Below are 15,567 nucleotides of genomic sequence, written 5' to 3' on the forward strand. Positions count from 1 at the left end.
ATCTGCGCCGACCGCTCAGACGCGCTGATTGGCTGCAGGGACAGTCCATTCAGACAGGACGGTGTAATGCTCCTTTAAATGTCTTAACCAAACTTTTACTACCAAAACACACAATAATCAAACTCTGACTCATGTCAGCATCTTTCTTCAGGTTTATTTGTAACGTTTCCAGTTATTATTATTATTATTGTTTTATATGGAAGAGGGAAATTAAAATAGGCAGGTCTGCATTCCCTACGTGACAGATGTGTTCTGCTTTTACTGTCACAGTGATTTGGTTTTTATTTATCATGAATATTATCACAGTTTGAAATTATGAGTTGGGATTCCTGGATTCAGTAATTAGCTGACGCCCCAGTAAAACTGAGTATTTAGTTTAATTTTGGTAAAGAATTGATAAATTATTCAGACAGCATGTTAATCAGGTTTCTGTGGTACTGCGGTACACTCTTGAATGCCTGAAAGCTGAATATGCATATTGTGCTTCCCAGTAATGCATGCATTGACATTCAGCATCAGGTACTATCCATTTACAGTAAATCAATAATGAAAATAGGCTGAATGGTGCCCTCGCCCTTCTAAAGTAGATTTCTGGGGCTGCTGTTCACATCACTGAAGGGTGAAACCTATGAGGTGTTGTCTCTCACTTCTAAACTGATGAAAAAATATAAGCAGGAAGAAATATGAATAACAGTTTTACCGAGGTGTACAAAAATTGCATATGAATAGAATGTTATACATCAAACACAAAACTAGATCACAAAAAGGCCGTACTGACTGTATCACTTTTATACAAGGAGCCATTTGAGAGCTTTGAATCCTCGCAGAACAAACATGTCTGAAACCATTGATACCTGCAAGTTTGGCAGTTTTTCAAGCAGAGCCTGGGTGTAGCTTTAGAAACAGGAAGGACAGGAAGTATGGAAACAGTCTTGTCAATATCCAAGTCCACAACATGTAACTGCATGTAATAAGATTATCCCCAGAGGATACAGAGGTATTCTCCAATCCAAATCTGATCCACTGGGTATTAAACAAAGGTGGGAGGAGGTGGTGAACTTTGATATTTCAGAGGAGGGCTGGTGAGGAAAATGCTGAGTGCAATTGAGCTCAACTTTAAGCTACATGGACAGATTCTGCAGGGAAATAAGATTTTATTACACCTTTTACAAAAACAACACCTGAACGACTGTGGAGACAGTGTGGGATAAATGGAGCCAAGCTCATTTTTGTTCATTATAAAAGAAAACCTCTGGAAGAGCCAACCAAACTTTGAAATGGATATCGAACACACTGTAAATCCACTTTGACTTAAATCGATAATACGAACCGTGATAAATAAATAATAAAACACAGAACACACTGCCGAGCACTTGGACTGGCTTATACCTCCCATAAACTGAACTAGTATCTCTCACTGAACAGATTCCACTGCAGTGGATCAGATGCTGATAATCACAGCAGCCTTCTGTGGATCTGTAGCTGATGACATCACATGAAATCTAGACCCTAAGGTCTATGACATCTTCTATGTTTTTTCAGACGAAATGTATTAGAGAACTGTTTGCCACATACACATTTGTTTCCCCTTGTGTGGTTTTGAAGATGCTGGATTAACCTCAGTCTGGACTCTGAACGTTTTCCACAGATCCCACAGATAGAGTTTTTATCCTCTGCGTGTGTGTGGACGTGTGTCCTCAGCATGTGCATGTAGAGGAAAGTTTTTCCACAGGCTTTACAGCAGTGAGGGTCTGTGGGACTCTGACTGACAGGGAGCTCTGTTGATTTCTTTACATCGAAGCGCTTTTTCCTCTTTGAACTGGGTGCCTTTAAATGTGAAGGTGTGCATCTCTTCTTCCAGTCCTCAGTCTTTTCTTCAGAGCTGTCGATTGTTGATTGGATTGGAGCTTGAACATTACTGCCCACAGAGACAGTGTTGATTGCGGAACATTGGCCATGATCCACATCCACTCCAACACCTTCGGGCTTCACTTGCACTGTGGATAAAGGAGATGTTTAAAGGTTTACAAGTTTTCACATGCAGTAGAAGTGACTTAAGCATGCTGTGCTCCTCCACCAGACCTTGCTTTCTAAAGGAAGGGCAGAGTGATGTGTTTTACTTTTAGGCAATGTGACAAATGCCTGTTCATTTGCAGTCAATGTGCACAACTATTATCGTGTGGCTGTACCACCTTTACTGCGGTGCCCCAAAGAACAACAACATAAAAGATAGCATGTACTACGAGTATCCAGGAGTGTATTACTGCTGCATTATTGTGTAGCGGATGTACACATAGTTATGCAAGTGATGCATTTAGGTTATTTTTGTGCTTACTCAGCAAAATAATTAGTTACTTTTAAATTGTGTTCATAGCATCATTCTAAAATTGACTAAAACTAGTAATTCATGATTTGGAACAAGTGAGAGGCATCACACCTGCTGCACACAGACATACTAACCTTCATCTTGTCTTTGCAGCAGTAATACGTAACCTGTAAGGTGAACAGACACAATAGTACATCATCATGTCAACAATTATATCAGTCAGTAATGCAGAACTGAAACAATTAAACAAAGAAATTAAACATAAGAGCAAAGTCAAGGGAATGCAAAGAAATCCTACATACGGTGTTGTTTAGACAGGTGCATCTCAAAGTTACATTTCCGAAACAGGATCTTCCTGCAACAAGGGCAGTGCCAGTGACTTCTGCCCTTCTGGATCTTGTCTTTACACATACACGGAACAACAAACTGCTCTGGAAGGAGAAATGATGGCATGTCTGGATGCTTACAACAATAGTGTTTGAACAAAGTCTCATATTCCATTTTAATTTCATATGAACCTAACCTGTGCCTTCTGCAACAAAATGAACAGCAGATAGAAAATGCTTTTTCATCAGATGTTTCTCAGAGGCTTGAACACTCCTGATGCAGTAGGGACAGTTGTCATCGCCTGCGAACTTCATGAAGTTTGTCTGTGAAGTGAAGACACACTGCAGGTCTGGAAGAGAAATGAAGATTGGATTTACTTACTTTACAAAACATTACAGTAATTAATGCACTGACTAGAGTTACAAGGCACTTTAAAACTTGTAAGGAATAACAGAAATGTCTGTTTTAATTTTAGGAAAATCAGGAAAAACTGATGGTTAGCACGACACGACTGGATTAACATCTTGAAGTCAACAGCAATAAAATACATTAACTGGTTGACTGTGTTACTGATTGAGACTCTTTCCTGGCAGGACTTCTATTATTTTGCTTTCACAAATTCATAACATTATGTTGAGCTTCATGGAATTCAATGAATTGATTTTAGGAGGATCATTTTTTGTTTAACTGATATCTTACCACCGGAAGTATGACGGGGAGGATCTCTGTGCCTGCGAGGAGGAGGAGTTGGATCTGATGCACAGGGGCTGGCATCATTTTTGGCAGCTTGAGCTGTTGCAGAGAAAAATAAAAACAGGTTGGAACTAAAGACTGGGAGCATCAATGTAGTCAGAGAATACATGCCATTGGCAGAGTGAGTATGACATGAAGCCATGGTCGTGACATTGTGATGCGTCATCACAATGACAATGATTTGCTGAAGCACTGATCAAAACATGCTTTGTTTGCAGCGGAGCCTTCTTAAAATTGGTAAATGCATTAGCTATACAACACCAGGCTAACAAATGATGAGCTCATTTTGCACACACATTTAAAATGGTCCTCAGAGCTTACCAAACCTAAAAAGATGCGGAATAACTTCAATATGCTTCAGTGTGTTGTCTAGCTTTATCTATATGAAATCTTGTATAACTACTGTTTTCCAGCAGCACTTCCGTCATGTGTCGGTGGAATCACAGGAGTGGCGGACCACTCCAGGAATCGATAATGCCACTCTCATTTCCTGCGCTTTAACACACCCACTCGGTCAACCAAACTAAAAATCAATTACTTCAGTACGATAAGAATAACATGATATCCAACTAAACTGCGTGTGTGACTGATTTTCTTCTTAAATGTAACATCTCTGCAGTTTGGTTCTAATTAGTCGAACCAAAACTAAGACAAATACGAGGTTAGGACTCTTCGGAGTGTCTTCAGTGTTGTCAGGAAATATGCAACTTTAACGTGATGTTACAAAGCAGCTAAACAACAACATCCACCACTGTTTGAAGCTAACCAAGTTAGCTAGCCACACTTAAAAAGACTGAAGTTAGCCTGGTATCTAAACATCGTTAACGCAGCTAGCAGTTAGCTTAGCCGCAGTGAGGAAAAACATTCGCGAACAGTTTATTTCCAACGTAACACACTCCACTCCGGTACATATGTGCACATATTTATTTCCCCCCAGATGTTTTCATGTTGCACATAATTAATAGACGTGACGTTATTTAGCAAAGCTGTTGCTAGGTGATAGACGACCACTACGGTGGCCTAGAGGGCACAAACCTTCCGTCTCCGGTAACTTGGCTTTGACGATGATGTCCAACAAACAACGATGGCGGTCGTTTTCTTCCTTCAGCCGGGAGGCCTGTGCCTCGTAATCCGACAGTGTCTTTTCAATTACACCTACAATTTCTGAAGTAAAAGCGTTTAGCCGCTCGGAGACTTCGTCGATCTGACCCATCTTCGCTCCAGTCTCGCACTCCAGCACCGCCCGGAACAATTCATTCGGGACCGACGGAAGGTAGCTAGTCGGAATTTTAAAAAAGGGCGCTTCCGCCGGCTCCTTTCAAAGTAAAAGTACTTAAATGAACATCGCCCATAGATTTTGTGAGTGAGTGACATCATTGTCACGCCGGTGACACATTCAAATCAGGGGCCATAAATCAACACACTAGATGAAAAAAAAACCCCAACACTTTATAAACATTTTATAAATACATATTTTATTTAAACATGTCCGCATGCGTGTCAGTCTTCAGTTGTCTTATCTTACAGACGAAATAAAGACATGAAGGAAAAACATATAAGCTGGTTGCTAAAAATAAAATGTGACATCTCTCTTACTAACCACTACAATATATAGTTGGACTGATCTCAAATCTTTTTCTTTATTGTTGTCTATTAATGCTGTGATGCATTTTAATCCGAAATGAATTATGTAAAAAACAAAAGAATATACCCCCCAATAAACAGTGAAGTCACAGCACACAAAGTAAAAGCATGTCCTTGGTCTGTTCTGTCAGTTCCCCTGCTCAAGAGGCGAGACTTCTGCATGTCAAGGAGGTGGGATCGCAGGTGTATCCGTACTGACAGCAGTGCTGACCGTCTGCACAGCACTTGCCCTGAATCAGAAGAAAATTGTGGTGTTAGTACAGCATTTGTTATTTTCTAGGTTGACACAGGATGACACTCAAACCTTTGTCAGCTGCTCCAGTGTGTGGTGATGTGGACTGACACATTTTAACACTATAATGATCAATGAGTTGTTCTGTGTATTTAATCCATACCAGTGGGTAGGGGCAGCAGCTCCACTGGCCATCGGGTCGTTTGCAGCAGGATGACCCCCCTGGGCAGTAAAACTTGGAATCACAGCGAATAACTCCGGCCTCACCGTTGCTGCTGCTGGCTTCTGTTACAGCTTTCATTGGTGTCTGCTGAAGACAAACACACGATGAGCAGGATAAAGTGTTTTAATCTAAATATTTCATCATAAATCTATATTTTTGTACTTTTAATATATAAACATTGATTACAGTCCCTATTTTATCTTATTTACCTCAGTATTTTATCTTATTTTTGTAACTATAGCTAGTAACTAGTAGTCTTGCTTTGTTTGCATATTGTGTATGTTACTTTTTTATATCTATATTTACCCTTACATTTTGATTGTATTTGTGCTTGTACTGCTGCTATGATGACGTTTTAATTTCCCCTCACGCATTAATAAAGTTATCTATCTATCTATCTATCTATCTATCTATCTATCTATCTATCTATCTATCTATCTATCTGCCAGTCTGTCTGTCTATAAGCAATGAAAAACATCCTTACATACTTTATTTGCTTTATTCGATAAGATTCAAACACTCAGAATTGAAGCTACCCTACTTTACCTCTTTTGTGATTCTGATGATGCTTAATCCTGTGACATCAATGATGTGTGACATTTTTCAAGTGAGGCCCCCCCAAAAAAACCGTAGAGGCAAAAGTCTGAACATTCAGAAAACTCTCATGTGAAATGACAAAAGTATTTTTTCTCACCTCTTGCAAGCTGCTTTTGTCCTCTAAAGTTGAAATGTGAGCTGCAGGGACTGAGGTCAGCGGTTGTTTGGGGGTGAAAGGATATCTCAGGCCTCGCCTTATACAGTGCGTGTAACTGTAGTCACAGTCGTAGCCGTATGGACAACAGTGGTAGCCATCCAGACAGCACCGGCCCTACAAGGCACATGTTTTATGGAACAATCAATACAGACTAGCACTAAGACTCGTCAGCATTAAAACAGTGACATTCAGATGCTGTTTGAGTTAAAGGTCCAGTGTGTAGGATTTAGGGGCTCTATCGTCAGACATAAAATGACAGGAGGGCGAGACAAGGGGTATTTTGTTGGTTGCAATCAACAACCTCACCACTAGATGCTGCTAAATCTCACACACTGGACCTTTAATGTCAATAGTGATAAAAATGAATTTCATCACAGTCATGAGTCTTATTGCACAAAGGTATCTAGGTCAACTCACAGGAGAGTATGGGCAACAGAACCAGGCCTGATTTGGATGTCTGCAACAGGTAGTGTAATCAGGACAGTAGAAATAGTTGTCACAATGAACTACTGAACTCTTTTGTTGGTCTGGAACAACAACGTTGTTTTCGAGCTCCAGAACGGTAGACACAGGTTGAACGGGAGTGCTCGTTTCCTCCGCGGCCTCTGTTTCCTTCATGGGCACGCTCGCCCACGGCTCGTTTTCCCTCTCACACATCTGGGTGGCAAGATTACAGCTAAACCCTGAGGGGCAGCAGTGGGCCAAGTCAGGGCAGCACACAGCCTGAGGACGTATGGAGGCAGACAGGAGGAGAGATTACTACCAGCACACCAAAATGTTACTCTACAGGTTATGCTGCTTGACACATATGACTTACTTTTGGATATGGACAGCAGCTATAGCCATCCCTGGTCATACAGCAGCTGGCCAAATCAGAGCAGACATGGCCGTCAGGACACGTGATAGAGCAGGATGCAAACTCCCACACAAACACTCCCAGTACCATGCACAGAGTGAACCTCGACATCTGCAGATAAGAGTGTTCATATGAAGTTTAATATATTACGTGCTGTCAGGGAAAATCAACCCAATCTTTTAAATATATGAGTCAGATTCTGTGGTTTCAGTGTGAAACCTTTCCCGTCACTTTGCTCATGTGCTGCTCTAACTTTCAGTTCCATCTTAGCTGTCACTAATACCGTCCTTCCTTAAAGCAACCTCACTGCGCAGTCACAATCCACAGAAATGACTGATTATAAAGCGAAATACAGACGGTATGGCAGAAAGGATCCAACACAGATACATGTGGAAGATATTTTTACTTGCCTTCTGCATGTGAAATGATTCACCAGCTTCCTGTTGCACGTCTAGCACTTGCCCTGAACTGAACCACCAGATACTCCACTCTTTATTTGGCAGGTTGGACCCTCCCACTACACAAAATCTGGAGGCAAAACTTTATATCACTCCCCTGGGTCTTGTGACTGTCAGGTCAGGAAGGCAAGTGCTTGTAGAACTAGTTCCTACACAAGGGTAGGGTTTAGGTAATCATTGTTTGAGAATGCAAACCACACAAAGACACACTCATGCACTGACACATTAGACGTGACTTTAACCTTTGATACATTATGCTGTTTGAATCACATGAGCTGGCTGTATAATCTCAGGTTCACTATTGTTTTAGAGCTACAAGATTTGTTTTCCCTGCTGCTGTGCTCATATATTTCAGAGGGAAACACTGTACTTTACTCCACTATATTTATAATTAATTTGCAGGTCAAATATTTTATATGTACATCAGATTTAAATTTGGCTCCACCTCAACCAGCTGAATGAAGCTGAGTGAAATTTAAGATATTGTGTTCTAACAAGTTTCTGATATGAAATGTATATTATGTGAGATAGTAGTGGAGCATATTCAAAAACTAAAATGATCAAATTGTGGAGATATAATAGTTCTGACATTATGGTGTCTATGTATTGTGTCACAGAGATATCTGCTGAAGTTAGCATGCTAACCAGCTAGCCCAAGCCTGTCCCGCTCCAGAGCTCCACTGTTAGCTGTGTAAACAACCAGCTGTTACCCTGTGCTCCAGGCTCACTCTGGACAGCTAGCTGCATTGCTAACTGTGCTAAATAGCTAATGACAGTTACAGTAAGCAGCAGTTAGCGGTTACTCTAGCCATATTCTGACCCTTTTTGTTTTAAGCATGAATTCAAAAAGTGACCAACTCTTACATATTGCACCTTTCCCAAAGAAAAGTATTGTTATGGTGATATATGTAGTTAAGTGTCAAACGTAATTATATGACTCATTATCAGATAAGACTGTCAGCATTTTTCTGATGCTCAGTGCTACTTTGGCTCTGATGCAGCATGTAGTCTGAAAAGTAACTAAATGTAGGTTACAGTAGAGTGGAAGCACAAAGAAGTAGTAAATGGAAATACCTAAGTACCTCAGAATTTTACTTAAATCCAATACAGTAATACATACCATTCCCTCACTGAGTAACTTCAGTACTTTTCCCAATTGTTTTTTGTAAGTTAGAAATGGAAGAAGTAGTGAGGCTTTAAAGTAACAGCTCCATTGTGTTTCCTGTAACAAGAGGGGAACACGTGGATCATGTGGTGTCATTAAAAAAGATTGTTATCTTGTGGTTGATATCCAGTTTGCAGCATTGCTGACCCCAATTACATTCTGAGGAAGTAGGACAGTAACGGTTTCATATATAAAGTTGGGAGGTTATCAATAAAAGCAAATCCAGCGGGCGGCTCTAACTAGATGTGAAAGTATGATTTGAACTAAACAGAGTCTCATAATGGAGGCTGGAGCTGAGGAGCAGCAGTAAAGGCTAAAACAATACTTTATTAATGAATTCCCATTGTTTATACATTTACACTGCAGTGTAACGATTCAGAGCAGGACAATATTCCTTGTATAAATGTTGACTGTGCAGCTCACATTTCTTCACGTAAGTCCAACTTCAATATGAGGCTGGTGAGACATCATGTCTTCAGTCTACATGCATGGCACAGGCACTAGCATTACCAGCCTCACCGAGCAACTAGAAATGCAAGATGTCGGGTTTGAAGCGGAGACAGCGTCTCCGAGAGGGCCAGCATACTGCAGGTGTGGGCTAGTGCCACTCACACTTAAATATCCAAGATGTGGGGAAAAAAATGCAACTGACTTCAGTCCTGTGGTGGAGGGAAACAGATCTACAAAAGGCTTGGTGATAAAAATCAACAGAAGATATGTACCAGTAGTTGCCACTGAGAGGGATGGCTGCCTCCCTCGATTTCACTTCACTCGAAACAATCCCAGCATTACAAGTCTGTAGGTCTCTTTTTCAAGCGTGATGACCAGAGCTGGATGGGAGAAGTTTGTTTAGACGCCAACGGCAAAAATAACACTACTAGTTGACTGTTGGGAGAGAGCGCAGCCTCGGCTAGTCGAGCTCCGAGTCCGACTGAGACGCCGCCTTCTTTTTCTTTCTCCTGCCATGTTTCTTGTGCTTCTTTTTCCTCTTCTTCTTGGATTTGTCCTGTGAGGATGAAAACAGTTGTCATTTGCTACTAGATTAACAATAAGGATTTGGTAGGGGTTGTTGCTATACAGGTATGTGTTTGTATGGACTTCTGGCACAGAGCTAGAGACATATCACTACATCCTAACATCTCTGTACTGAGCTACTGTGCAGAGTCCAAGTCAAAATAAAATCTGACCTCTTCCCGGCCGAAAAACATCAAACTAAATCTTATGTAACATAATCTACAGAGCTAATTAAAAACAGCAAATTGCTCACTGTGATTTTCTCCTTTTCCTCACTACTTCTCTTTTTCTTCTTGGCTTCAGCCTGTGGAAGAGAAAAGCAGAAATGATACAAAGCGAAAAAAATCCCTTTTCATGCAATAATCATATTTCAACATTACTGGAAACTGCATGAGCAATTTGGCAACTGATATTCTGCACCAGAACAAGCTCAAAGTCTGTTTCTGGGTGACCATTTCATAAAACACTGAAAAAAAACTGACGAGCAAGCCTAATTCATCATAAGATGCTGTGGCAGCATTTCTCTTTTCACTTAATGTTTTGCAGAGTTAATCCAGAGTTGTGAAGGTTTGCCAGAATACATGACAAAATCCTGAGCATCTATTATTACAACAGAGTGACACAATGAGGAGACTAATGATTAAAAAACATCATTTTAAAATCTCATACTATGGTTCAGGGGTCCGATGTGAAACAGTCACACATGCACCCAAAGATCTGTTGAGGGCGACTTAACATTGTCTTTGGTTGCACCAGCGAGCCTGATGTTAAACAGGTCAGACTCAAACAATGTTCAAAATACTTTTTAAGCAACAAAGAACAAAGATAATCCTCAAACACTTCCAGCAGCACTACACACTGTATACAGCCAGTGATGGAACGTGATGGTTTTAATAACACAAACATGTTAAACAACAGAGGTTATTGTTAGTTTTTATTGCCTGTGTTGTGATTTAAATGATCCTTTGTCTTAATTTTCATCCTGTTAACAGTCATTTACTTTACATAATGTGTTAAGAAAAAAAATCAATGTGAGGTGATAGTAGATGAAACACTGTCGGAAAAGCTGTGGAGGAAAACTGAGACTCGCTGTTTATCTATGCAGGAAGACTGACTGACAGACTGTGGATGCTAGTCGAGAGGTCGATGGCATGAATGTTGCTTTCTGATACTTAAAGTAATTTCCATACCTCAAACCTTGAAATAAAAGAGGAACGAAGAGGTAAAAGAGGAACAGAAAAGATAACCTAAATATCAAAACATGTGATTTTCTCTTGCCGTCCTCATTCAGAGCAGCAGCGACAGGAAGTCATTAAGCTGTAGTCACAAAACAGCAGCTTAACAAATGTGTGAAATGTTTTCTTGTCAAGTCTCTGATGTTAGATTGTCTTTTAAGCATCATTACTGATCTACAAACATTAGAATAATTCTTACCATCTCCTCCCCCTCAGAGTCCACAGAGTACTCTGAAGATGAGTCTTTATAACTTCGCTCTGCCTTCTTTCTTCTTTTACGGCTCCGTTCATCCTGACAGACACAAGAATCGAATCACCGTTATCACTGTTTATTAACACTTGGACTCAAAGCTGTTAGACTTTACAACTTTACCAGGGAGAAAAGCAGTGACTTCAAGTAGAAGTCTGACAGAAGCATCACACATCTCACACAAAGGTCGTTATTTAGGTTAGCCAAGAACAAGTCACCTTATCTTTGTCCCCTTCTTCCTTCATTCTTTTCTTTTTCTTCTTGGGAAGGAAAACAACATTAAGATGAGGCACTGGCATTTTTTAATATCTTGAAGTCATTGTGCTATTTAAAAAAGGCTGAACCTTGCTCTCGGCGTCAGATTCCTCCTCTGAGCTGTCCGATGCTCTCCTGGCCAACGACTTCTTTCGCTTCCGTTTTTTCTTCACACTCTTCTTTTCATCCTGAACACACATATGGAAACACAACAGTGTAGCGAATGGTACATTTCATTTTCACACACATAAGTATGTTCCCTGATCAGTTCTTTACTGACAACCACTTCATTTCAGACAACCAAAAACACACCACTGCAACATGGAAGCATTTTCCTAGAATGAACCTACAACAGAGCATTAAAATCAAACAGCAGCCAACAGTCCTAATCAATCAACGGTGACTGATTATCTAAGGTTGATCTAGCATCACAGTCTGAGGTCTGAAATGACTTACTTCGTCTTCAGAATCTGAGGAGGAGCTGCTGGAGGAATCAGAACTCGATGAGGAGGAGGAAGATGAAGAATGCTTGACAGAAACACAATGAAAGCAGGGTTCATTAGACTTGAGAATATTTGCTTGTTTGGAAACTGGAACATGATAGTAAAGAAGATTAAATAGAGGGACAAAGGACGAGCAGAGTGTGTGTGTGTGTGTGTGTGTGAGACAGCTGGCCATCACACTACTGGAGGTCTCTCCTCACCCTGTTGGATTTCTTCTTCTCTTTCTTTTTTTTCTAAACACAAATGAAAAGCCAAAGTGAGTCGAGACATTTCAGAGTGAGATCATTCAGATGTTTGATGTTTGAGATGTCACACCTCCTTTTTCTCTTTCTTCTCCTCTTTTTCCTTGTCGGTTGTCTTTTTGTCTTTCTCTTTGTCTTTGTCACTTCCACCCAACAGCTTCTCTCGGTTTTTTGCCAGTTCTTTCCTCCATTTCTGAAAACAACAATAAAAGTCTGAACTATATATTCATCTAACAAGCTGGTCAGAGATACTCATATGCAGCTGCACCTCCGTCCACATATGAGACTGGTGTGTAGTACAATCTAAAGACTGACATAATATGACAAGTTACTCTTCTCACTTACAGACGGGATTAAAAATAATGTGAAGAAACAGCTGGTGACCTGTCAAAATGTCAGAATACATAATGCAAACATACATCGTTCATTTTGTCCTCAAAGTCAGCCAGGGCTCGAGAACCCTTCTTCTTCTTCTCCAGCTGCTCCTTTAACTCCTCCCTGATAAAGAGACAATACATCAGCTACAACACATGCTGTACATTTGGAAGGATCACATCTACAGAAACTGAAGAAAGAAGCAGTCGCTGCTTTTTGCTATTGTTAACATGCAATCGTTAAACTGATCCGTCACTTAACAGGAATTTACAGGAAACAGACAATGAATGACTCAGTGGCCCATTTCATTTCCAGCATTTGTTTGATTAATCAAGATTTGTGTTTTCCAAACAGTTTCCATTGAATTTAACTATAATTAGCCTCTTAACTAACTCTGTTGTACCAAATACAAGTGATTTAGGTCCCTTTTGTGTTTTTTCTCTTAGCATAACATAAAGAGGAGCTTTCATACAGCCAGTAAAGCTGACAGTAAATTAAATATGCCCCCTTGTGGCTAAGACTAAACCTCATTTCTTTTACGACTCAATTTAAGAATTTCATTAGATATGAGAAAATACAAGAACGTCTGAATGTTTCATGGAGGGACCAAGAAATGTCACTGCACAAGTAAAAAGGTTAGATGATGGGGCTGACAGCTGAATGTGCATAATTTATAACCAATGCAATCAGCGATGAATGAGATGATCCCTGGGTCACACACAGATATCAGACTGCAGCATCCTCTGCTGGAGTAACGCTGATTTTGCAACTATGAACATCGGGTCCATCAGGGTGAAACACTGTCAAAAAGTGAGGAAGCGGTCACATTTTTCTTGCCGCAGACATTAAATGTGAGATGCCAATGTCAATCAAATTCTCCATGTAGGAGGACAGGATGCAGAAAGTGTTCCTGCATCACACTCAGATTAGAGAAGCCTCGTTTACGTCAAACTATCTGAAAAGATTTCTGTCTGTTGTGAAAAAATCAGACTTTGACACAGGCCATTCGCCTGTCTTAAAAATCCTGTCCTGAAAGCACCCGAAGTTTACAAAAACAACATCTAATGAAGACAGACTTCAGAGCCCAGCAGGGATAGAAAATGCTCCCAGAATACAATAATTTAGAGTTCATTGCTTCATCGCAACACTTGACACTTGCTTTGCAGAAAGGCACAGTCCTACTCCTGGACTAGTAAACATTACTTATCTTTAGCATCCATCACAGCCCATAAGACAAGTGCTGGTTCTGGCTGTCTGTAGGGTGACCCATGAACTAGAAAAGGAACCAGAGTCTTAAAGACCTACATCTAAACATCTGTGATACTGATCAAGGTGATGCAGCAGTAAAAAAAAATAAAAAAATAAAAAAATTTAAAAAAAAGGCATTTGTCTGTTTTTGTAACGAGGGAGTAAATATCTATGTCAGGACGGGCCGTGAAGGAGGTCTGTCCTTCCCTCACCATGTTGGTCGAGGTCTGCTTAAATAATCCTGTATGGTCGGTCCAGAATTTGATGCTGGTCCTCTGGCTCGTGCAGCAGCGATGGGGTTGATGTAAGCCTGGAACACCAAACAGATGAAAGCATTTCACACAGTTGGAGTGGAAATACGCAGATACCAGATCATTATTAAAACTACACAGTTACGCAGTTTATCAGAATACTACATTGCAGCTCTAAAGCACCACATACATCCTCATAATGACCTTAAAAATGAAAAAGCACCGATCTAACAGATCTAATGCAGGACTAGTGACTTCAAGGAGACCAGTTTTAGTTTGGGGTGCCTAATTAACTATACAGGGACTGCTCCTAAAGACAATGCCCCCCTATCTGTCAGGAGAAACTCTACTATGCCATACTAACAGGATCAACAGGGAGCATGCTCCGTTGTCAAGAGAAAATATCTGCAGGATTTATATAAATGGTTCACTTGACTTTAGCAGAGTTTGTCCTAAATCACCGGACTAACGTTAGCCATGTTTGTTAATAATTTATACAAATAGTTCATTAGTTCCTTAATGATAGCTGAATATTGTGTATAGCCTAAAGAAGGGACGGGAAACGCTGCGCAACATCAGCACGTCAAAACATTGCCTAGGATGTTATTAGCTACAGTTAGCATGTGTAGCTTTACGCAGCTCCACTATCGCCGGTCGAGCCTGACTCTCGCCTTTTAGCGTTATCTGCAGCACGATGCATCAATCCACTTTAAAATGAAAATGTTAAAATTCAATAAAACAATATTCAGTTGTGTTTTCAACGCGATACACCGACGTTAACCACAGTCCGGGCCTAGCATCAGGGTACCCAGCGGAGCTAGCCTATGCTAGCTGAGCATCACGTTAAGCTGTGCTTGCTTTTAGCCTGGCTAGCTTAACACATGTAGCCGTGTGTTCACTTCGCAGCTCCACACAAATTCTGCAGCATAACTCACCACTCGATTGTCTCTCTTGCCCATGTCGAGTTTACAACAGGAAAAATTATCCAACAGAGACAGCAGCCATTAGTGTCACCTAGCTAACATTAACCTAGCCAGCGTAAATTTCTTTCCCAGCCGCATTTCGCGAAGCCCCGCCTTCCTCAGCAGCTGATTGGCTAGTACGTTTCCTTCCAGACGCCTTGTGATTGGATGCTCCATGTGCAGCGGAGCAAAAAAAAGGTAAACGCTGACCTGATCACTTTTTATTGATCTAATTGACCTAATTCCCAGTGAACTAGCAAATGTCAACCTTATTTTCAGACAGATCAGCTGTTTCCTGTCACTGCACCTCCCACCTAATACATATAGATAAATTAATGTTTTATTTGTATCAGATATGTCATTGACAAGGTGTCCAAAAACACACCTGAAGTTATCCTTGTCCATCTACTGGTGATGGCAGAGCACACACCAACCTCACTGAAATTCCTCAGAAATCCTTGTTTTAGAATATCTATTCTCTGGACAGATCTAAG

At 40.6% G+C, this 15,567-nt stretch overlaps 3 protein-coding genes across 6 annotated transcripts; all 3 read right to left on the reverse strand.

The window, feature by feature from the left end:
• Window positions 1-358: 358 nt before the first annotated feature.
• On the reverse strand, window positions 359-4,687 carry LOC119017459 (zinc finger and BTB domain-containing protein 49-like). Of its 2 annotated transcripts, XM_037094191.1 has the most exons (6): window positions 4,442-4,687; window positions 3,353-3,445; window positions 2,850-3,002; window positions 2,629-2,757; window positions 2,461-2,493; window positions 359-1,997 (listed from the first exon to the last, which is right to left on the reverse strand). In XM_037094191.1, the coding sequence occupies exons 1-6, from the start codon at window positions 4,617-4,619 to the stop codon at window positions 1,510-1,512; spliced, it is 1,074 nt and encodes a 357-aa protein (XP_036950086.1). In that variant the 5' UTR covers window positions 4,620-4,687; the 3' UTR covers window positions 359-1,509. The 2 variants fall into 2 exon arrangements, with proteins under 2 accessions (XP_036950086.1, XP_036950087.1); XM_037094192.1 differs by lacking the exon at window positions 2,629-2,757.
• A 173-nt stretch (window positions 4,688-4,860) lies between these two features.
• Window positions 4,861-7,678, reverse strand: LOC119017046 (progranulin-like). Of its 2 annotated transcripts, none has more exons than XM_037093440.1 (6): window positions 7,526-7,678; window positions 7,077-7,226; window positions 6,677-6,982; window positions 6,200-6,373; window positions 5,446-5,589; window positions 4,861-5,280 (listed from the first exon to the last, which is right to left on the reverse strand). In XM_037093440.1, exons 1-6 carry the CDS (start codon window positions 7,532-7,534, stop codon window positions 5,191-5,193), a joined length of 873 nt encoding a protein of 290 aa, XP_036949335.1. In that variant the 5' UTR covers window positions 7,535-7,678; the 3' UTR covers window positions 4,861-5,190. The 2 variants fall into 2 exon arrangements, with proteins under 2 accessions (XP_036949335.1, XP_036949334.1); XM_037093439.1 differs by having other exon boundaries at window positions 5,446-5,592.
• Window positions 7,679-9,032: 1,354 nt separating this feature from the next.
• On the reverse strand, window positions 9,033-15,204 carry fam133b (family with sequence similarity 133 member B). Of its 2 annotated transcripts, none has more exons than XM_037093442.1 (11): window positions 15,047-15,204; window positions 14,073-14,170; window positions 12,657-12,735; window positions 12,311-12,430; window positions 12,196-12,228; window positions 11,949-12,020; window positions 11,582-11,680; window positions 11,456-11,494; window positions 11,187-11,279; window positions 10,006-10,056; window positions 9,033-9,744 (listed from the first exon to the last, which is right to left on the reverse strand). In XM_037093442.1, exons 1-11 carry the CDS (start codon window positions 15,068-15,070, stop codon window positions 9,649-9,651), a joined length of 804 nt encoding a protein of 267 aa, XP_036949337.1. In that variant the 5' UTR covers window positions 15,071-15,204; the 3' UTR covers window positions 9,033-9,648. The 2 variants fall into 2 exon arrangements, with proteins under 2 accessions (XP_036949337.1, XP_036949336.1); XM_037093441.1 differs by having other exon boundaries at window positions 11,456-11,497.
• Between the last annotated feature and the right edge of the window lie 363 nt (window positions 15,205-15,567).

This window comes from Acanthopagrus latus, chromosome 3, assembly GCF_904848185.1.
Source record: "Acanthopagrus latus isolate v.2019 chromosome 3, fAcaLat1.1, whole genome shotgun sequence".
Classification (NCBI taxonomy): Eukaryota; Metazoa; Chordata; class Actinopteri; order Spariformes; family Sparidae; genus Acanthopagrus; species Acanthopagrus latus.